Raw genomic sequence first — 23,384 nt, 5'->3', positions numbered from 1 at the left:
CACTGGCCCAACTGATCAAGATCTCTTTGGAATCGTAAATACCCTTCTTCACTCTCCACTATCCTACCAATTTTGGTGTCATCCGCAAACTTGCTAACCATGCCTTCTATATTCTCTTCTAAATCATTTACATAAATGACAAACAAAAATGGGCCCAGCACCGATCCCTGTGGAACACCACTGGGAACAGGTCGCCAGTCTGAAAAATAATTATTCACCACTACTTTGTCACCTGACGTTAAGCCAACTTTGTATGCAGTTGGCAGGTTCACCCTGAATCCCATGAGATCTAATTTACTTTGTTACAATCAACCTGAATCCATGATCACCTCAACACACATTTCATTAGCCTCCTATACTCCACCACATAGCTATGGAGAAGGAGAGGAGGAGAAGGAGATTAGGCAAAATGGGAGGATATTTAATTGGGGAAGAGGAAACTATGATGCGATTAGACATGAGTTAGGAAGCATGGACTGGGAGCAATTGTTCCATGGTAAAGGCACTATAGACATGTGGAGACTGTTTAAGGAACAGTTGTTGCAAGTGATGAATAAATATGTTCCTCTGAGACAGGCAAGAAGTGGAAAGATAAAGGAACCTTGGATGAAGAGAGCGGTGGAGCTTCTCATCAAAAGGAAAAAGGTAGCTTATATAAGGTGGAGGAAGCTAGGGTCAAGCTCAGCTCGAGAGGATTACAGGCAGGCAAGGAAGGAGCTCAAAAATGGTCTGAGGAGGGCAGGAGGGGGCACGAGAAAAGCTTGGCAGAACGGATTAGGGAGAACACAAAGGCATTTTACACTTGTGAGGAATAAGAGAATGGTCAAAGAAAGAGTAGGGCCAATCAGGGATAGCATAGGGAATGTGTGTATGGAGTCTGAGGAGGTAGGGGAAACCCTAAATGAGATTTTTGCTTCAGTCGTTACGAAAGAAACAAACTTTGTAGTGAATGAAACCTTTGAAGAGCAGGTGTGCATGCTGGAATGGATAGAGATAGAGGAAGCTGATGTGCTGAAAGGTTTGTCAAACATTAAGACAGACAAGTCGCCAGGCCCGGACCAGATTTGTTCTCGGCTGCTTTGGGAAACGAGAAATGAAATTGCTTTGCCACTTGCGAAGATCTTTGCATCCTCGCTCTCCACTGGAGTCGTACCTGAGGACTGGAGAGAGGCAAATGTAATTCCTCTCTTCAAGAAAGGAAATAGGGAAATCCCCGGCAATTACAGACCAGTAAGTCTCACATCTGTCGTCTGCAAGGTGTTAGAAAGGATTCTGAGGGATAGGATTTATGACCATCTGGAAGAGCATGGTTTGATTAAATGCAGTCAACACGGCTTTGTGAGGGGCAGGTCATGCCTCACAAACCTTATCGAGTTCTTTGAGGATGTGACTAGAAAAGGTTGATGAGAGTCGAGCTGTGGATGTGGTATATATGGACTTCAGCAAGGCAGTTGATAAGGTTCCCCATTGTAGGCTCATTCAGAAGGTCAGGAGGAATGGGATACAGGGGAACTTAGCTGCCTGGATACAGAATTGGCTGGCCAACAGAAGGCAGTGAGTGTTAGTAGAAGGAAAATATTCTGCCTGGAAGTCTGTGGTGAGTGGTGTTCAACAGGGCTCTGTCCTTGGGCTTCTACTGTTTGTAATTTTTATTAATTGCTTGGATGAGGGGATTGAAGGATGGGTCGGCAAGTTTGCAGGCGACACAAAGGTTGGAGGTGTCGTTGACAGTATAGAGGGCTGTTGTAGGCTGCAGCAGGACATTGACAGAATGCAATAGATCCCTTAAAATGGCCACCCAAGTGGACAGGGTTGTTAAGAAAGCATATGGTGTTTTGGCTTTCATTAACAGGGGGATTTAGTTTAAGAGTTGTGAGATCTTGATGCAGCTCTATAAAACTTTGGTTAGACCACACTTGGAATACTGCGTCCAGTTCTGGTTGCCCTATTACAGGAAAGATGTGGATGCTTTGGAGAGGGTTCAGAGGAGGTTTACCAGGATGCTGCCTGGACTGGAGGGCTTAAATATGAAGAGAGGTTAACTGAGCTCAGACTTTTTTCATTGGAGAAAAGGAGGAGGAGAGGGGACCTAATTGAGGTATACAAGATAGTGAGAGGCACAGATAGAGTCGATAGCCAGAGACTATTTCCCAGGACAGGAATGACTAATACGAGGGTTCATAGTTTTAAGCTGGTTGAAGGAAAGTATACAGGTTTACAGGAAAGTCAGAGGCAGGTTCTTTACACAGAGTTGAGAGAGCATGGAATGCGTTGCCAGCAGTTGTGGAAGCAAGGTCATTGGGGACATTTAACAGACTACTGGACATGCATATGGTAACAGAAATTTGAGGGTGCATACATGAGGATCAGTGGCACAACATCGTGGGCTGAAGGGCCTGTTCTGTGCTGTACTGTTCTAAGTTCTAAGTTCTAAGTTCTAATATCCAAAACCAAGCGCTCAGTATTTACCTATTAGCCCATTTCTAATTAGCCTATTGCCTCCCCATTCTCTAAATTACTGAATTCAAAATCCTTGCTCTTATCTATAAACTCTACACCTGCCCTGTTACTTGCAAACTCTTGCAGCCCTGTCTAAACACACTCCCACTCTTCCAATTCTAATTTATTTTTATTTCCCACTATTAGAATACACCTCACATTGTTACGCAGTGTAAATGTTCACACTGAAGAATGCACAAACGTAATGCAAGCATGCTGAAAAATAATGTGTTACGTTACTGGGAAATTGATTAATCCAGAATATAGTTAAAGAATACAAACATACAGTAGTCCTGATGTTTCTGAATAAATAATATCAGGCAGGTAATAATAATGATCAGCTTTCCAAAATTCTTACAGAAAGTACAGTATCCTGGCTTTTGGTGGGGGCTGCATTAGTGTATTTACATTATTCAATAACAAATACTTAATGAGGAAGTACACTCAGAAAAAGTCAGAAAAATAGGAAGGCATACCTTTGGTTTATTGCTCTTCTGCAACACTTCAAGTAAGTGTCTACGAAAGACTTCTAGCTGCGATAAGCCAAGTCTACAGGAGCATAAGAATAGCAATGCATTTTTAGGAACATATCCCATGGCTAGTGGATAATACTAAGTAGAACAAAGGTACTTGTATGAAACCTGCATGCCTAATCTTGAAGCCAACCAGCTGCACACAACAATGGCCAGCAACCAACCTGATATTTGATTTAATGGCACTAGGTAATGAGAAGTTGCACTAAATAAGTTTACAGAAAGTGGAATGGAGACTCAACTTGTGTAGAACTACAATCTTTTATCTCCTAACTCTCAATCTATTTTTAAGTTAGTCATAGACAAGAGGAACAGGTGAGTTTTAACCATATTACTATTCTCTTTTTTTCGATATTTTGTTCATTTTCCCTTTTGAAATAGGCGATGGCTTGCTTTCACAAAACCTGTTTTTGAAGTGCAATTTAAAAAAAGAATCATAGAAAATTCCTTCACTTTCAAATAAAGTAGGATTTATTAATACATTGAAAACTCAGCAGTGATGGCTTTTGTGATATGCACACAAGAATATAAAGAAGAACAAAATAAAGGAAAGGACTGAATAACAATAAAAATCAAAGATTTTGGCATTAATTCATGTGAATTAAAATCCAGTACTTCAATGTCTGGTGAGTGTTTGTAGTTGGATCTAATTATATCTCCTCTCTGCTTCACCATGATGAATCATCCTGGGTCCTTTTAAACCCCTTCATTCAACCCTTAAGCATATGGGCCTCGAATTCTGTTAATTCTGTGGCCTTGCACTATTAGTGATCTGTGTTCCTTCCATTATACGTTCTATCCTCACCAGCTTTCCACTTGGGTTATTAACCCAAACAATTCTTTTGCCTGACATATTAGTAACTGCTGTGGCTCGTCTCCCCCAAATCTTTCAGTCTGACTGACTTTGATTAGAGTGCCAAAACAGCCTTCTCCTTTGTGTTCAGATGTTTAAAATTTTAAACTTATTTTTAGTAATTTCAATCTGGGTCCCTATCTCTATGGCAGCTAACTAAGTTATGCTCATCTGCAGGCAAACCTGATGTGATTATAACATGTCCCATTTTAACTTGAATTGAAGGAGACAGTTTAAAACATCACATTTTAAACATTCAGTAGTCATAGTAATTGAACAAGGATATTAAAGGATACATATCTAGAGAGTGAACAAACAGATTAATCATAATCCAAATGAATGGTAGAATGGGCTCAAGGGGCTAACTAACCTGCTACTGTTCCTATATTCACATGCAACATGGTGAAAGAGTAACATTCTTTATGAATATTAAAGATGCAAGTACATTTTTCTGTATAATGAGAAAATAAACTAATCTTGTTAGTCTCTGATTTTGTGCATAAACAGCGCTTTCTCTAGCCTACATGTCTACATGTTTGAAAAATACAGTTCAGTTGGCCACGCATCAGACAACCCCATTAAAAAGGCAGGGTTTGAGGTCAAAAGATATCCTTTCTGTTAGAAGACTGGATCTGACAATGGTGGGTGGAGCGGAAAAGAAGTAACTAAAATAGCCAGTCAATCAGATATTAGCATAATCTGGGTTAATGCAACTGTGCTAAAGATCAAAAATTTAAATGTATATCATGAATATAACCATGCATGATTGATTTTCTGTTCTCCTTTACTCTGGTTCAAAAATCAATTTGTCTGAAGTAGTTTGTTCCATTGCACAAAATTGGCTATGTACCGAATTCAGTGAGGCATGTTTCCTCCAACTTCATCATATTACCCCGAGGCATCCTGTGTCAAATTAGCCCATCATTGTTGATGCTGAGTTGCAGTGACCATCAATTAAATCCTCACTCAGGTCTGTATCTAATACCACGATGATTTCAAAGCCTCTGAATTAAATTGAAATGAGTCAAAGATGAACCAATTTATTTGGTACATATGACCTGAAACTGGCATCTGAAATCACTAAATAGCTGTACTTTTCAACAGCATAATTATTTGAGCATATTTCTAGCTCAAGTCAGTATAGTCTTAAAGTTCTAGGAGAAAGTGATGACTGCAGATGCTGGAGATCATAGTCAAAAAGTGTGACACTGAAAAAGCACAGCAGGCAGCACTTGAGGAGCAGGAGAGTTGACGTTTCAGGCACTCCTAATGAAGGGCTTATGCTCGAAACATTGACTCTCCTGCTCCTCAGATTCTGACTGACCTACTGTACTTTTTCAGCGCTACACTTTTTTTTCTATAGCCTTGAAGTCCTATTGGTCACGTTCTGATCATCAATGGAATACAATCTATAATGTTGTCTGATGATGATGATGATACATCTTAAATTTTATGTTCAGCCTAACTTAAATGAGCTCAAAAGGAAAAGTGGACACCTCATCTCAGTGCATATTGTGCTGAAGTAAAACTTGGAGGCTGACGTATGGGAACTGTGGAATGCTTGGCAGAAAATTTACAGGTGACTTAAAGTTTGTCTATTAGACGCAAAGGATCACATATTCTAATCAAGAGACAGCAGATCAGATAAGAGTTTAACGTGGGGGAAAATGATGGAATTAAAGAAACAGCTCATCAGATAAATCCCAAATTGTATAAATTACTGTACAACTGTACACTGTACAAACACTGTACTGTAGAATCCCTATGATCATTTTTTAAAGTAGGACTTCTTGATTATTCTAATAAAGATTGCATAGTTTGCACAAGAGAAGAAAAGACAGAAATAGATGCAGTGAGAACCATGAGGCAGTTAGTCAGAGATAGAGCTAGATTCATTAGAGCTGAATAGAATTGGTTCTTGCTCTATTACAGAGAAAGGAGTTAGCTGTTTGGTAAGTCTCCAGTAATTGGTTAAAGTCTTTTCTGTCCTTAACAGTAGTATACAAATAGATTATTAAATTAATAAAACATATTGTCGTACAGTACATAAAATTAGAAAGATGAATAATATGCTGTCTCCTCATTAGAATATGTGATACATGACTTGCAGACTGATGTGGGAGAAGTGAGTTCTTGCACGTGGGTCACGGCACCAGTACCGAGTAAAGTGCAGGTTGTACTATCAGGACAGTCTCCACCTGAGCCATACTGAAGTCAATGGTCAGGTGAATCATGTAACGAGGAAAGAAGAGAGGGCTTTAAATTAAATAGTGATGGCATGTGTTCAAATGAAGAAGTATGCTGCATATCAGAAAGTAGAGCCAAAGAAAAACAAGAAAATAGTAACATGGTAAATGATGGTCAGAGAATGACAGAAAGGGACAGAAAGAAAGGAAAATAGGAATATACTGACAGTTAGTACCAGACTTTACAAAAGTAACAAAAGGAGAAATCTAGAATCTCTGCATCAGAATGCATATTCATGACAAAGTAAATAAATGTGACCTGACAACCATTATAGAGTTATGACTCCAGGATGACAACAATTGGGTCCTGAATATTGAGGAGTATATTACATTCAAGGAATATAGGAAACTAAGTAAAGGTGGAGAATTCACACTGTTAATCAAGGATGACATTTGTGCAATAGCTAGAGTTGACCTTGGTTCAGAAGATCAGTTTAGGTTGAGGAACAGCTTGGGATATAAGTTATGAGTTGGAGTAGTCTAACTATAGGTCACCAAACAGTAATCACAATGTGAGACAAAGTATGCAAGAAGAAATACTGGGTGCTTGTGATAAAAGGATAGCAACAATCATGGGTGACTTTAACCTACGTGTAAACTGGAAAAGTTAGAACAATAGTAGTAGCCGGGATAAGAAGAGCACAGAATGCTTACAAAATAGTTCCTAAGAGTAGCATGTTTTGGAACCAACCAAAGAGGTCATGGACTAATTAATGGTCTCAGAGTTAAGGTACTCCTAAGCAGCAGTGTCCACAAGATGCTTGAATGTTACATCCAGTTTGAAAGGGAGAATTTGGGTGTAAGATTAGAAATTTACACCTAACTAAAGAGCATGAAAACTGAGCTGGTTGAAGTGAACTGGCATACTAAGCTAGGGGATAGATCAATAGAAACAGTGGCAGACACTTAAGGGGCTATTTTAGAATAGGTATACTCCCGCTATTAAAAAAGAATTCTGAAGGGAGAATCCACCATCCATGGTGAAAGTAAAATGTTCAGAGAAGCATCAAACTTAAGGAAAATTAATATTATTGAGCAAAGTTAACATGCAGCTCGGTTGATCAATCTGAATATTAAAAAAAGACAGATAATAACTAAAAGACTAATCAGGAGGAGGAAATTAGAGGCTGACAGCAAGCTAGCTAGGAATGCAAAATGGAAAACAAGAATTTCTACAAGTAATTAATAAAATGAGAGTAGTAAAGTGAGTATGGTCCTTTAGAAAGTGAGAATGGGACATTGACAGTTGGTAATAAGGAAATGGCATATGAAATGCACAAATATTTTGAAAGCACCTTAATTATAGAGAATACAAAAATACTGCTAACAATTAGAAATCAGGAAATAAAGGGGAGAGGGAAACATAGTGAAATTACAATCATCAAGGAAGTGGTACTAAGCAAAATGGAGTTTTGTTTTTTAGTCAATCACAGGACTAGGGCATCGCTGGCATTGACAAGCGTCTGGGTCCAGATACTAGGATCTTAAAAAGGTAGAAGATGTGCACTGTTAATTTTCCAAAATCAGGAAAGGTTCAAGTGGAATTAGCAAATATAATCCCTCAATTCAAGAAGGCTAGGAGGCAGAAAATAAGAAAATATTAGCCAGTTAGTTTGATATCTTTTATGGGGAAGGTGCTAAACTCAATCCTTAAAGAAACTATCGCTGCACATCTAGAAAAACCTCAAAGTAACTGGGATGAGTCAACATATTTTTGGCAAAGGGAAATCACGTTCTTTAAATGTAGATAAAAGGGATCCCACTTATGTACTATACTTCATTCCCAGAAAGCATCTGATAAGGTGCCATATTAAAGGTTATTGCAGAAAATAAATGTTTGTGGTGTAACAAGTAAAATATTAACATTGATAAAAGATTGACTCACTAACAGAAAGCAGAAATGATATTTTGTCTGGTTGGCTAGGTGTGATGAGTGAAGTCCTGCAGGCACCTGCAATGAGCTTTTGCCTTCATACAACTTATACCACTGACTTGGATGAGGGAAGAGAAGGCATAACGGTTAAATTGGCAGACAACACCAAGATAGATTGGAAAGCATAATGTAAAAAAGCTATAAGAAAATTGCAGAAGTATACAGATGAGTTGAATTATTGGGATAAAATCTGGCAGATAGAGTATAATATGAAGTTATTTGTTTTGGCAGAAAGATCGAAAAAGCGGAGTAATAGACAGAAAATGACTGACTACAACATCAATACTTTGGGTTACGTAGCAAAGGATTGTCAGAGACTTACAAAGGTTTTGTTGACCCTTCCCTATGCTGAGGCCCACCTTCGCAATGGGGAGGAACTTAGGTTTAATTACAAAGGCCAATCATCTGCTGGCAATCAATTCTGGAGTTGTTCTAGGTGAAAAACATCCACATTGATTATTGTTGACAAGGGGGACCCCAACAAGGCTATTCTGTAAGATCTCAAATGATATAGCTTGGGATCAGGAATAAGGAAAATGTTAAATGTCATGGTTAACAAACTAGTGTGCCTGAGGAGCAGTTCAGGACAGTTGGGAATGGCAACAGTACAAATTGGGAACCCAAAGAGTAGTCATGATAGACTTGAAACTTTAACATTGTTTCACTCTCCACAGAAGTCACTTTACCTGCTGTGATTCTCCATGTTATCTGTGTTCATTTCAGATTTCTAGCATCTGCTGTATTTGCTTTTATTAAAGTACTGCATTCACGGTCACTTCTCTTCCAGGTATTCCCACCTTCAAGAAGTTATGTTTTTCTCTCAAATGGAATCTCCATTTTATTCCTTTGGTTTGTTCACTACAGAATTTTCCAATTCACTCTTACTGTTTGATTACATGTCTACTAAATCCCCCTTTCACATCCTTCATGTTTTGAACACAACCAAGTTTACAGGTATTACCCAGCTCTAAAGAACAGTCACACCAGACCCAAATTGTCAATTCAGTTCCTCTCTTCACAGATGCTGCCAGATGTGCTGAGTTTCTCCAATACTTTGTATTTATTTCAGATATCCAGAATTTGCAGTATTTTCTTTTGATCAGATTCTCAAAGTAGGTTTTCAATATCAGGTAAGCCCTGACTCCTTCCAAGTGCAATTTCCTGATTGTAATTCTCATGGAAGCTCAGGATCTATACCTCAGGTAATACAATACAAAAGTACATTAAATTTCATGACAATCTGAAATTCTTCTCCAATATTTTCAAATGGTTCAACTTCTGAAATAAGTGCTGGTCTTGTATTCTACATTCATTATTAGAACAAACTTATAGCTATATACATTCAGTAATTCATCAAAGAAAACAAAGTTTTGAGATCTGCTAACTCATGAAGCAACATCTTAATTTTTTTTTCACAATTGAGTGGCTCTCCTCAAAGCCATCAGCAGATACGTAACACCACCAAAAACTCAATGAAATTTGAATTTTCTGGCAGAACCAGTTAAATTATCCAAATTAGTATCAGATTACTTTTCATTATTAAAATGATGCAATCGTTTAACAACTCCAAACTGCCTAGCTCCTGCTCATTTCCTTTCTAAAGGCAACACAAATAAAAAAAAAGACCAAAAGCTAAACAGCAGAGCTAATGGGATAACTAGTTCTACCATGTGTCCCCCAACTAGAACATCAATTTGGCTTAATGGCAATACAAAGTGAAAAATCAATGTAAAGCAATTAAATAAAGCTGATTCTTACAAAACTAAACCTCAAAATCTGTAAACATTCTGGCAGAAAATCAAGAACATAAATAGTGAAAAAGCACAGAATTGAGGTTGCAATATAAAATTAAATAAGGTTTCTCAACTTGCCTTGGTACCAAATCCTTTCCAAGGATGACAGATGTCACAAATTCCTTGGAGTATTCCATAGCATCAGAGCTAAGGATTAAATTAGAAAAGGACAATTAAACTGGAGGCATATTTATGCTGAAAGAAAATTTAATATTGTGTATAACCGATCACATAAAAAACAGCAAAAAAGATATAAATATTAAAACCCATCTAATATTAAACTGGTATTATCTAAATTTTCATATAAGACAAGATTAGCATTTGCTTCCATCCTTCTTCTCCTGAAGAAAATTATTCTTACCAGGACATGATTCCCTAGGTACCAAGGGCTTCAAGTAACCTGCCTTAGCAGCCATTCTTCATTTGGAAGTATATACTATGGCCATCAACAGACTACTTGATCTTGAGGCAATTATAATCAATTCCAAAGTTGTCCACACCCAATATTCGAAAAAGTATATTGCAGAAAGATTGCTAGTTTAGAACTAGGAATATAGATCCTGACTGATATGCTCTTAATTCAGGGACAGTGAAGTCAAATTACTTATGTAAAGGTAACCAAAGCATAATGGAGCAGTGACCAGTAGTGGAACATTCTAGTCTCTTAAGACTCAGTACCACAACAGGTGATGGCTTTATGCGCAAAATTAAGGAGAACTCCAACATTTTATTTTAATACACACTTACCATGATATTTTACCTTTTTAGGATTTCTGCTGTATTTTGATAAAGATGCAAAGAAAATTTTAAAGAAATAAATTAAGCCAATCCAGTTACTATTAGTAAATGCTCAGAAAATAGAACCAATAGAAGCACCGTTAACTCCTTCAAGCATATCCTTAAATAAATGTATTTTACATTAGCCATCTCTATTCAAATCTGGTACTCAACTAGCATCTCAATTAATCGTGGCTCAGTGGTTAGCACTGCTGCCTCACAGCGCCAGAGATCCGGGTTCAATTCCCGCCTCAGGCGACTAACTGTGTGGAGTTTGCACATTCTCCCTGTGTCTGCGTGGGTTTCCTCCGGGTGCTCCGGTTTCCTCCCACAGTCCAAAGATGTGCAGGTCAGGTGAATTGGCCATGCTAAATTGCCCATAGTGTTAGGTAAGGGGTAAAGGTAGGGGTATGGGTGGGTTGTGCTTCGGCGGGGCGGTGTGGACTTGTTGGGCCGAAGGGCCTGTTTCCACACTGTAAGTAATCTAATCTAATCTAATCAAATGCTTGTTTTACTTTTTGTTATGTGAATCTTCTGAAAATTAAGGTATGCAATGTTAAAAGTAGAGAACAAATCATATTGGATACTCAACATCAGTGCCCATTCATTTCTGGTCAAGTTGGTGTACATGCTTTAGCCCCAAGAAAAGTACAGCATCTTCACCTGCACCACATTTCCATTTCTCACACTTATCCAGTGATCAGTTCAGGTGGACTTTGAATTAAGGTCTCAAAGTTGAAACATCAGTGATCTATCCATATTCCACCTCAGTCCCCTGACCTAATTATTCTTTTAAATTCTGTTTTCTTTAATGAACAGAACATTGCCTGTGCAATAGAGATAATTGATTCAAATTTCTGCTGTTTTAACAGACTTGTTAATTCAATTGAAGCAAACTTGAGGATCGCCTGTGCCCAAACTATTACTGAGTTTTGTTTAATTGCATATTCCTAGAAAAATCTATTTACTACACATTGACAAAACACATCACACTGAATTTAAGAGCCTGGTCATGAACTTCGAAGAATTGAATGTGTTGATCAGTTTTCTATAGCAGTTCAGAAGTACCCAACCTTTGGACTATTTTACACAAGTATAATCTTCACACGCTGACTGTTTCTAATATATTAGCCTCCCTAACACCGTAGGTGTTTTGAAGTGAGCAGAAGTTCAAAGTTCAAATTTTAATAGCCTGGGGATCAAATTTGCTAATTGGAATATTACCATCAATATCAGCTGAGGTGCACACCATTTGTAATAAAATCAACATGGGTGCAATGACATTTTTAATATTTTAAAGAAAAATGTTCAGATACAATTCAACCCCTATCTACTCTCAATCATAGAGTGCCATTTTTCTTGTATTTTAATCAGTTACTACATAAAATACAAAATTCAAACAATACAGTCAGCAAACTCAACATCACCCATTTGCAATAGTGTTTTGTTCCCCCATCTTAGATCAGTTCACGAACTCTGATTCAGTTTTCTATAACCTAGATTAGATAATGTCTACGTACGAAATAAAATATGCACCTACCTAAGAAGTCCTCCCGGTGGAGAGTAAGCATAACAATGTAGTGTAGGGTATTGAGGTCTGAGCAAGAAAGAAAGAATAGCTGCAGTTCCAGCTCCTAAGGAATGTCCAACCACGATTAATCCATAATGTTTGGTACCTTTCACCTGGTAGTAAAATAAGGGCAGTAAAATCACAGATAATACTTGTGATAGTCTTTGTTTTATTTTTTTACTGCCTTCATAAAAGGCATGTTCTCAAACAGTCTGTTGTTTTGATAATCGATGGTTACAGTGAGTTATCACAACTTAGTTACGACATTTCAATTACACGATTTATCCCTTTCTTGAAAAAAATACAATCATTGCTTGATATGCCCAGTCTTCCATACCCCTTAATTAACTATTACTCTTAAGCAAAATATCTCTCTTAGAACATCAGAACCAGGAGCAGGAATTGGTAATTCAGCATCTCGAGCCTGATCTGAACCCAGCTCAACTCCACTTTCCTGCCAGCTCTCTATAACCCCGCAACCCATTACTAACTAAAAATCTTTGTTGCAACTTATTTCTCCACATATTTCAGTAGTACCTTCTTTCCTTGCAACCAAGTCATAATATAGATTGTAAATAAACCTTAACTCAGAGTAAATACATGCAGACACAAGTATTTAACATTAGGTAAATAAATGCATTATATTCAGTACACAAAGTACGCTCAATAATTATAAACATTATTATTCTCCCTGGAATGATGTTCCTGTGTTGACATTATCCATAAATCAAATCTTTGAAATACAGTCACCACCATTAATATGACAAATGCCAAAACAAATCAACTGATTTGGTAAGGAACTGAATCCAAGTGTTATTCATCCTGTCTTACAGAGATATGGTAATTAAGCCTACTACTCCCCAAACATCATAAAAGTTGTCTGTCCCAAATATTTTTCAGATTTAGCAAGTTAATCAAAGGGTTATTGAGTGCACCATTAAATATTTTGACACCAATGATTCTACAGACATTAGCATCATATGCCTTAAAGAATTGACCCATCTGCCCAGATGAACATTAACGCTTTAGTTGACGTAACTGAAAAATATATTCTTACAGTTCTCAAAGAGGTGGCAGTAACTAATAAATTGGTATTGTGTGCACTGTGATCAGCAAGAAAGAATCAAATAAATAAAGAACAAGCTTTTTTTCCACCCAGTGATAAAGTTAATGTAAAGATCTCATCTGCAATTCCAAAAGCCCACAAATAAACACATACAGGTATCCGATAACACTGTAGTTGCATTCAGCGAAATCTCGTTTACTACAAAATCGCTTAACAGAAATAATGGGGTCTATGGGAAAAATGGGGCTAGGGGCAGACCAGCAAAAAATATCACTCATGATTACTCAAAAATTACCCAAAAGCATAATGCAAAGTATAGACCAGCCTGAATGAAGGTTGAAAGCATATTTATTAATGAAACAAAAGTAAATTTAACACAGTACATTTAAAAAATGTAAGAAAGCTGCTCTCTGCACAGTACCTCTCAAAGAAAGCTGCTCTGACGGCAGCTGACATTGGTGCATGCACAGAATGGCCCAAAGACTGGCAGCAACGTCGCATATATGCAGACAATGGCGCACACACAGTACAAGAGGAACATCAGCGCAAGCACAGAATGGAGCAGAGATTTCAGTGCGCATATTGGCACATGTGGAGAATGAAGCATGCAAATCGATTCCCGCTGGAATTACTCTATTGCCAATGTAGGTAATCATTCTCCAAAATACCATTCTCTAGTTCTTCAGTGACGTTATAGCCAAATTGTGCTGCTGAAACGTGTGTTATTCCAGAACCACCTGTATAACAAATTTATCCACTGCCCATCATTTGTTGGTAATGAATCTAACGTTCATTCACATATTAGTACGATTTAAATATGTTCACATAGGTCCAGCAAAATGTGAATGTACAAAGGGATCTGGTTGTCCTTGTACACCAATCAATGAAAGTAGACAGACGGGTGCAGCAAGCAATTAGGAAGACAAATGGTATATTGGCTTTCAAAGCAAGAGGATATGAGTTCAGAAGTAGGAATATCTTACTGCAGTTTGCAGAGCGTTGATGAGACCACACTTCAGGTATTATGTATTTTTGGTCTCCCTGCCTAAGGAAAGAAATAGAAGAGGAGCAGCAGAGGGTTCAGTAGGCTGATACTTGGAATGGTAGGACTGAATTATGAGGATAGATTGGTTCGACCGGACCTGAATTTACTAGAATTTAGAAGGATGAGAGGGGATCTGATTGAAATGTCTAAGTGGGCTGAATAGACTAAATATAGGGAGGGTGTTTTCTTTGGTTGGGGAAATTTAGAACCGGGGACACGGTCTCAGGATACGGGATATGAGATGAGAAAAAACGTCTTCACTTAAAGGGCAATGAACCGGTGGAATCTTCTGTCACAGAAGGTTGTGAAGACTGAAGGCCAAATCACTGAATATATTTAAGAAAGAGATAGATCAATTTTTTAATTTAAAGGAAAAGGTAGGATCATATCAAACTGTGAAGCAGGCTCAAAGGGTCGAATGGCCTACTCCTTGCTTCTTTATAACTGCTTTGGGTCAATAGAAATAAGTCCATAGTTTTACCTTAAAATGAATGGAATTACAATGTTTAAGATTTTAGTACATTTTCCACTGATTGCCATCAAAAATTAGCCCCAAATGTTAGAATTTCTTTAATTTAATTTAAATAACATACTTGCAATCTTATGGAGGCCTGCTATTTTGAGTCTCCAGTCATGTCTTCTGCTGTTCTGGTGAAACACAGTTCCAGGACTACATCACTGGCTTTGATTGGAGATAATGCTTTGTGTACATAGATGCATCAAACATCCACAATATGCATCAGTTGCCCAATATGCAGTCACATTGTTATCCAAAGAGTATTTTCCAAACTTGGCTTTCTTGACAATAATCTGCTATCTGTCCCTTCAGTAGTGAAGCTATGTATGTGGCAATTCATCAATCTCAACAACAACTGGAACATCTGTCAAATTGTATCACATCCTTACCTAGAAATGTAGCAAACCTGCCAGAAAGACCCTGCAATTACAATCACATGATAATAACGATCAATTTCAATCTCATTGCCCCATAGAATTAGGTGCTACAGATCTTCAAATAGAGAGAGAGAGAGATGTGGGGAAAAGATATGCAGGAAAATCACAGTGCTGTGCAATAACAGAATCGTACTTATCAATTAGGATAATGTTACATTAAAGGGAAAGGTGAAGAAATTTCTGAAACATAGTCAGGAGGACTTTCTTGAAGAATATATGTGTGTTTCAATGAGGAACAATGCTGGAGTGGTTGCTGGGAAATGAGGCAGGCCAACTTGATGAAGTGTCTATGGAAGAAGTGAGGATTTACCTTTCTTCTTCCTTCCAGCCTGTCACCCTGTCCCATAATAAGATATTGTAGCAAGAATCCACAAGCAAGATTGGAGAGGAAGAGAAGGTGTGAAGCTGCACACCCTTCTGATATCACCAGCTCAAGTTACTTCATCAAGGTCAGTATGCTGGTGGTGTATTGGTAAGTCAACTAAGAAAGAAGGGACATTGTAATGCCTACAAGACTCTATTCCTTTGAACAACATTCTTTTATTATTTGACCAAAGTACCATGTAATATTCCCAAGGATATTCATTCAGTTTCCAAGACTCTGCCTTCTATATTCTCCAAATTTTAAGACTAAGTTCCTAGTAGACATAATATCTCATTTTTTCTAATATCAGGGGTGTGTGGGAAAAGATGAATGCTAATAATCAAAATTAGGAACTTGATTAGAGACCAAAAAACTGCATACCAGCTCTCCCTCCTCACCCTCTTCACCTCATCTCCCCTGCACCCCTCCCACCCCCCCCACCCCATTCCCCTCTTTCACACCCACTCCACTCCCCACCACACCACATCCAATCCTCACCCTTCCCTCTGCCCCAGGACACCCCTGAGCCTTGCCACATATTCACTATGACCCACAACCTCAAACTCCTAGGCTGAATGGTCCGTCCTCAGAAAAGGGCTCACGTCCGTGCCCCTCCATCCCCACTTCAATGAATTCTGGAGCTGCCACAACATGGAGCTCTTCTTCTGCCACCTCCGCACATTTTTCTTTGACAAAAACTCCCAACTCCCTCCAAGGATCCCTTCTCCCACCTCCAACGTTCCTCCTCCACTTGATAACCTCAATAATTTCTCTGACACCACATTCTACCTCCCCCTTGCCCACAACCACACCATCATGCGTCCTCATTGCTTCCAGCGATCTCCCCTCCACCGCCTCCAATCTCACAGTCCCCTAACCTCGCACTGCCGAGTTCTACCTGCTCCCCAAGATGCACAAGCCCAACTACCCCAGCCAACCCATCATCTTTACATGCTCCTGTCCCACTGAACCCATCTTATCCTATCTCGAGTCCTCCTCGGTTCAGACACTTCCCACCTACATCCGTGACACCAACAAAGCCCTTGATATCTTCAGTAACTTGCAGTCCCCTGGCCCCCAGCGCTTTACCTTCACTATGGACATGCAGTCCTTATACACATCTATGCCCCACAAGGATGGCCTCCAGGCGCTCAACTTCTTCCTCTCCAACAGACCTATCCAGTTCCCCTTCACCAATACCCTCCTCCACCTCACCGAACTATTTCTCACCCTCAATAAATTCTCCTTTAACTCCTCCCATTTCCTCCAAATCCAGGGGGTGGCCATGGGCACCCAGATGGGCCCGAGCTATGCCTGTCTCTTTGTCAGCTATGTCGAACAGTCCCTCTTCAGTACCTACATAGGCACTGTGCCCCAACTCTTCCGCCGTTACATCGATGACTGCGTTGGCACAGCATCCTGCACCCAGGCTGAACTGGAACAGTTTTTGACTTTGCCCAAGTCTTCCACCCCACCCTCGAATTCACTTGGTCCATCTCAGACACCTCCCTCCCCTTTCTTGACCTCTCCTTTTCCACCTCCGGCAAGTCTCCAGGCAGATGTTTATTACAAACCCACAGACTCTCACAACTACCTAGACTATACCTCCTCCAATCCAGTATCCTGCAAGAAGTCCATCCCACTCTCCCAATTCCTCCACCCCCAACATATCTGCTCAGAAGAGGAGACATTCCTCTCCCAAGCATCCCAGATGGCTACCTATTTTGAACAATGTGCTTTTCCCCTCTGTCATCCAAAAAGCCCTCTACCACACCACCTCCATTCCCTGTTCCACTACCCAAAACATCCCCTCCAAACCCAATAAAGACAGAGTCCCCTTGTCCTCACCCACCACCACCCCACCAGTCTCTGCATCCAATACATCATTCTTAAACACTTCCGCCAACTCCAACTAGACCCCACCACCAAGAATATCTTTCCTCCCCACCCTCCTCTGCCTTCCGCAAGGATCATTCCCTTCAATAGTCCTTGATTTGCGCCACACTCCCCACCAACACCCACCCCCTTCCCCCCCGCCCCCAAATACCTTCCAAAGCAACTGGAAAAGATTCAAAAACTGCCAGCACACCACCCCTGCCTGACCTCCATCCAGGGCCCCAAATAATCCTTCCATGTGAGACAGAGGTTCAACTGCCTCTCTTCCAACCTAGTTGCTCCATCAGGTGCTCCCAATGTGGTCTTCTCTACATTGGGGTGACCAAATGTAAACTTAAGAACGGTTCACTGAGCATCTCTGCCTCGCACACAGCAGCCAACCAGACCTCCCAGTCACCACCCTTTTAATTCCCCTTCCTACTGCCTTTCCAACATGACCATTCTTAGCCTCTTCCATTGCCATAATGAACCAAAAAGCAAACTGCAGGAACAACGCCTCACCTTCCGCCTGGGCAGCCTACAGCTCGGAGGACTCAACATGGAGTTTTCCAAGATAAGAGTGATGCTGAAAAAGCACAGCGGGTCAGGCAGCATCCGAGGAGCAGGAAAATCAACATTTCGGGCAAAAGCCCTTTATCAAGAATTCAATCGGAATTGAGTTCTCCAATTTCAAATAACCTCCCTTGCCATCCCCCAACTCCCTTCCCAGCCCCTCCTCCTCCCTTCCACTCCACCCAACCACCTACTGGATTCACTCCTCCTATGACCAACCAGATTGTACCCTCTGCCTGTCTTCACCAATCCCACGTTACTTCATTAAACAGCATCTAAATCTTGAGAGTTTCTACATATGTTATTATTGCAATTGGTGGCACACTTACGTTCATTAAAGTTACCAAAGTAAATTGCAATAATTAAGGATTACTTTAGTTAACAATGTAAAAACCAATGGAAGATTTCCAAAAGCCGCTGTCTTGGGATCCCATTCCAAACTCCAATTTCTCGCCATCAAATCCATTCCTCACTGAAGCATGGTCTGAATCTTCATAACCTTAGCATTCTGTTAAATTGCAAAGTGAATGTCCAAGTCTCTTTGTGCAGGTGTTACACGCATCTTCACACCACCTAACAGCACTTCCTAGTCAAAGATGAGACTCCATGAATGGAGGTCAGCGCTGACAGCATACTGCATCATCCAAAATCAGGGGTGTTATAACAATGGATCATGCTGACACCTTTGGCTTTCCTTAATATCCCAAATATTTAGGTCCCTCTGTCATGAAGGTGTAGTAGCCAATGTGTTATCGTTAGAGGTGCCAGGGAAGTGCAACATCCAATGCTGTAGGATGGTCAGGGAATAAGCAGCTAGCATGCCTATGGCCAATGTTGTTTCCCTTTAAAATTCCTATGATAGTTTTTTGTCATAGCCCCGCCTCTCACTGGTCAGGTCATTTACCCTGCACATTCCGAATGCTCCGAATTGCACGCTTTTGATTGGCATTGTGGCGAAAGGTGACGTAACTACTCTTCTTCCAGTTGCTTTCAGCCTGACTGAGTCAGACTTGTAACCCATGCTGTTAACTCCACACACTTCATAGTTCCTTTATTGCACATGGGCTTCAGCAGTTCAGAGAGGAACCTCACCATCACTTTAAGCGGCAACTAGGGATTGGTAATAAATACTGGCCCAGCCAGCAATACCCACATCCCATAAACATGTATTTTTAAAAGTCCCATCCCAATCTGTGCCTACAGCTGCCTACCTTTGTAATGGCATTGGAAGCTGTTTTAGAGAAGCTTCACTAGATTAATTCCAGAGATTTAAAGCTTGTTTTCTAAGAGGAGATTGCACAGTTTAGGCCTAAAACCACTACAGCTTAGAAGGATGAGAGGAGATTTAATTGAGATATATTAAATGCTGAAGGGAACTGACATTGTAAACGTAGAGTGGATGTTTCCTTTTGTCGGGCAATCTAGAATGAGAAGTTTAAGGGGTGGAAGATTTAAGACAGAAATGAGGAGGAATTACTTCTCTCAAAGGGTCATGAATCCTTGGATTCTGGGACATTGAATAAATTTGAGGAGAGACACAAATTTTTACTTCGGAACAGGTTAAATGATTACGGAGAGAGGAAAGTGGAGTTGAGGCTGAGATTGGATCAGTGGTGGTTGTACATATGGTAGAACAGGCTTAAGAGGTTGAATTTCCTTCTTGCATTCTGTATATTCTATTGCTTTCAAGAAGCACCGTCATGTCAAATAACCATGTCATTCACTGCTTCTCAGCCAGCTACCCCACCCGAACACAATGCTCCTGACCACAATCAATTCCCCTTCTTCCTTCCCCACATCTCATCATTCCTAGTCTCCCTTCAGCCCATTGCAAATCCTGCTATCTCCCTTCACAACTGTACTGCATCCTTGTCCAGAGCTTGCAATCCAATTTGGCAAAGACTAACCTGCAGAGGCTGAAGCAACAACTGCACTTGCCCCATCTCACTCCACTTAATCCACAGAAACTGACTGAAGATCAACTCTTCATATAACATGACCAAATAGTCTTGGTCAAGATGTGCCTAGCCACCTGACAGTTGTGGACCATGCTCTAGGGAGCAATATGTTCTCAGGCAATATGTAGGTCATTCAGAGCAAATGACTAGCTGAACAGATCAATCTGGTTTCTTTCTCAAGTTTTGCCAATGTCTAGCTTGTTTGATGAGATGAAAGTCTGAACATTAATGAAATTAGGTGTGGTATTAACAGGGTATTTTACAAACTTTAATCCTCATTGATTGGAATCTCGCGCTGTTTGGCAAGAATCTTGTCAAACCACTTGTGAAAATCATAAAAGTTGGAGCCAGATCCTCCCAAAGTTGAGACGGGCGTAGCAGGATATTTGCCTGATTCTGCCACAGCCCACTGCTCGGAATCACTTGAGGTTCTGCCCACAGATTTTTTGGAGTGAGAGAAAAACCAACTGACCCACATAATACATTTCCATTTGATTTTTGAGAAGATTTGTAGCTCAGGTTGAGGTTCAGGTTGTAAGTTCGCTCACTGAGCTGGAAAGTTTGTTTTCAAACGTTTCGTCGCCATACTAGGTAACATCATCGGTGAGCCTCTGGTGAAGCGCTAATATTATGTCCCGCTTTCTATTTGTGTTTCTAACTTTCTTAAGGTGGATGATATCCTTTCTGGTTCTTTTTCTCAGCGGATGGTAGGTAGAGTCCAAATCGATAAGTTTGTTGATGGAGTTCCGGTCAGAATGCCAGGCCTCTAGAAATTCCTGTGCGTGTCTCTGTTTAGCTTGTCCTACGATGGACGTGTTGTCCCAGTCACAGTGTTGTCCATTGTCATCAGTATGTAAGGATACTAGACATAGCGGGTCACGTCTTTTGGTGGCTAGTTGCTGTTCATGTATCCTGGTGGCTAGTTTTCTGCCTGTTTGTCTAATGTGGTGTTTGTTATAGTCCTTGCATGGTATTTTGTAAATGACATTCGTTTTGCTGGTTGTTTTAGGTTCATTAGCTGCTGTGTGTGCCTTGGTAGGTTTGTGGGCTACCATGATGCCAAGAGATCTGAGTAGTCTGGTAGTCATTTCAGAGATGTCTTTGATGTAAGGTAATGCAGCTAGAGGTTTTGGGCGCGTTGTGTCTGCTTGTTTGGGTCTGTTGTTGAGAAAATCGGCAACTGCGTTTATTGGGTAACCAGTCTTCCTGAATACACTGCTTGGTATTTTTCTTCAGCTGTTCATAGTTCGTGGGTGCTGCAATGTGTTGTGGCTCATTGAAATAATGTCCTGATGCAGCTCTGTATGGGTGTATGGGATGCTTGCTTCTGTAGTTAAGTATTTGGTCTGTGTGTGTTGCTTTTCTGTACATGCTGGTTTGAAGTTTTCCATTATCTGTTTGTTCTACTGTGACATCTAGGAATGGGAGTCTGTTGTCATTCTTCTCTTTTGTGAACTTTATGTCAGTAAGGATATTGTTGATGGTGTTGTAGGTTAATCACAGAAGTGTCATCCATGTAGCAGACCCAAAGTTCGGCATCATGGTAGCCCACAAGCCGACCAACACGCTTAAACAGTGGCTAATTAACCTAAAGGACCCCATACAAACAACCAGCAAAACAAAAGTCATTTACAAAATACCTGCAAGGACTGTAACAAACAATACATCAGAGAAACAGGCTGAAAATCAGCCACCAGGATATATGAACACAAACTAGCCACCGAAAGACATGATTCACTGTCACTAGTATCCTTACATAAAGATGAGGAAGGGCAACACTTTGATTGGGACAACATATCCATTGTAGGACAAGCTAAACAGAGACACAAATGGAAATTCCTAGAGGCCTGGCATTCTAACTGGAATAAACACACTGATTGGGTCCCCACCTACCATTCTCTGAGAAAAAGAACCAGAAATGATATCACCCCACCTGAAAAATCCAAGACACGTAAACAGAAAGCAGGACATAATACCAGCGCTTCACCAGAGGTTCACTGATGATGTTACCTAGTATAGTGACGAACCATCTGAAAACAAACTTTCCAGCTCAGCGAGCAAACTTACAATCTGATACATTTGCATTTTTATGTCATAATCATGTATCTCAATAGCATCTGAAAATACTTCATATACAATGAGGATGTTGCCAGGGTTGGAGGATTTGAGCTATAGGGAGAGGCTGAACAGGCTGGGGCTATTGTCCCTGGAGCGTCAGACGCTGAGGGGTGACCATATAGAGGTTTACAAAGTTATGAGGGGCATAGATAGGATAAATAGACAAAGTCTTTTCCCTGGTGTCATGGAGTCCAAACTGGAGGACATAGGTTTAGGGTGAGAGGGGAAAGATATAAAAGAGACCTAAGGGTCAACTTTTTCACGCAGCAGGTGGTACGTGTATGGAATGAGCTGCCAGAGGATGTGGTGGAGGCTGGTACAATTGCAACATTTAAGAGGCATTTGGATGGGTATATGAATAGGAAGGGTTTGGAGGAATATGGGCCGGGTGCTGGCAGGTGGGACTAGATTGGGTTGGGATATCTGGTCGGCGTGGACAGGTTGGACCGAAGGGTCTGTTTCCATGCTGTACATCTCTATGACTCTATGACTTATCATCGATTATGTATTATGAAGGTGAACACACAGCAAGTTTTCTGAAATAGCAATATCAATAGGCTTTTTTAAAAGTACTTTTTTAAATTCACTCATGCAACACTGGCTGGCCAGCATTTAGTGCCTATTCCTGACTGCCCCTGACTGGTGGTGGTGGTGGTGGTAAGGTGCCTTCTCAAACCATTGCAGGTTGACCCACAATGCCTTAGGGAAGGAATTTTGAGGATTTTAACCCAGTTACAGTAAAGGAACGGCAAGATATTTCCAAGTCAGGATGGTGAGTGGCTTGGAGGGGAAGTTGCAGGTGATGGTGTCCCCATGCACCTGCTTCCCTTGACTTTCTGGAAGAAAGTCATTGTGGGTTTAGAAGGTCCTGTATATGGATCTCTGGTGAATTTCTGCTGTGCATCTTGTAGATTGTACACACTGTAGATAATGAGCATCAGTGGTGGATGGAGTGGTGCACACTAAGTGAGCTGCTTTGTTCTGGATGGTGTCAAGCTTCTCAAATGTTATTGGATTTGAGCCCATCCAGGCAAATGGGAAGCATTCCATCTTGACTTCAGCCATGTAGGACAAGCTTTGGGGAGTCAGGCAGTGAGTTCTTAGCCTCTGACCTGCTCTTATAGCCAGTGTTTATGTAACAAGTCCATTTGAGTTTTTGGTCAATGATAATCTCCTATCAATGCTATTGATAGTTGACGATTCAACGAAGGTAGCACCGTTGAATGT

General features: G+C 40.4%; 1 protein-coding gene across 18 annotated transcripts in view; it reads right to left on the bottom strand.

The window, feature by feature from the left end:
• The window catches only part of dagla (diacylglycerol lipase, alpha), a 357,270-nt gene that overhangs the window by 51,629 nt on the left and 282,257 nt on the right, over positions 1-23,384 (bottom strand). For all 18 annotated transcript variants that reach the window (XM_072592163.1, XM_072592162.1, XM_072592161.1 and 15 more), the window contains 3 exons: positions 12,175-12,317; positions 9,936-10,004; positions 2,976-3,048 (listed from right to left, as the gene is read on the bottom strand). In XM_072592163.1, coding sequence (XP_072448264.1) covers positions 2,976-3,048; positions 9,936-10,004; positions 12,175-12,317 — 285 coding nt within the window. The remainder of the gene's footprint in view (positions 1-2,975; positions 3,049-9,935; positions 10,005-12,174; positions 12,318-23,384) is intronic.

The sequence above is a fragment of the Chiloscyllium punctatum genome, chromosome 22 (genome assembly GCF_047496795.1).
Source record: "Chiloscyllium punctatum isolate Juve2018m chromosome 22, sChiPun1.3, whole genome shotgun sequence".
Taxonomy (NCBI): Eukaryota; Metazoa; Chordata; class Chondrichthyes; order Orectolobiformes; family Hemiscylliidae; genus Chiloscyllium; species Chiloscyllium punctatum.
Note: the sequence above shows the minus strand (reverse complement) of the source record. Positions and strands in the feature narration are given on the sequence as shown.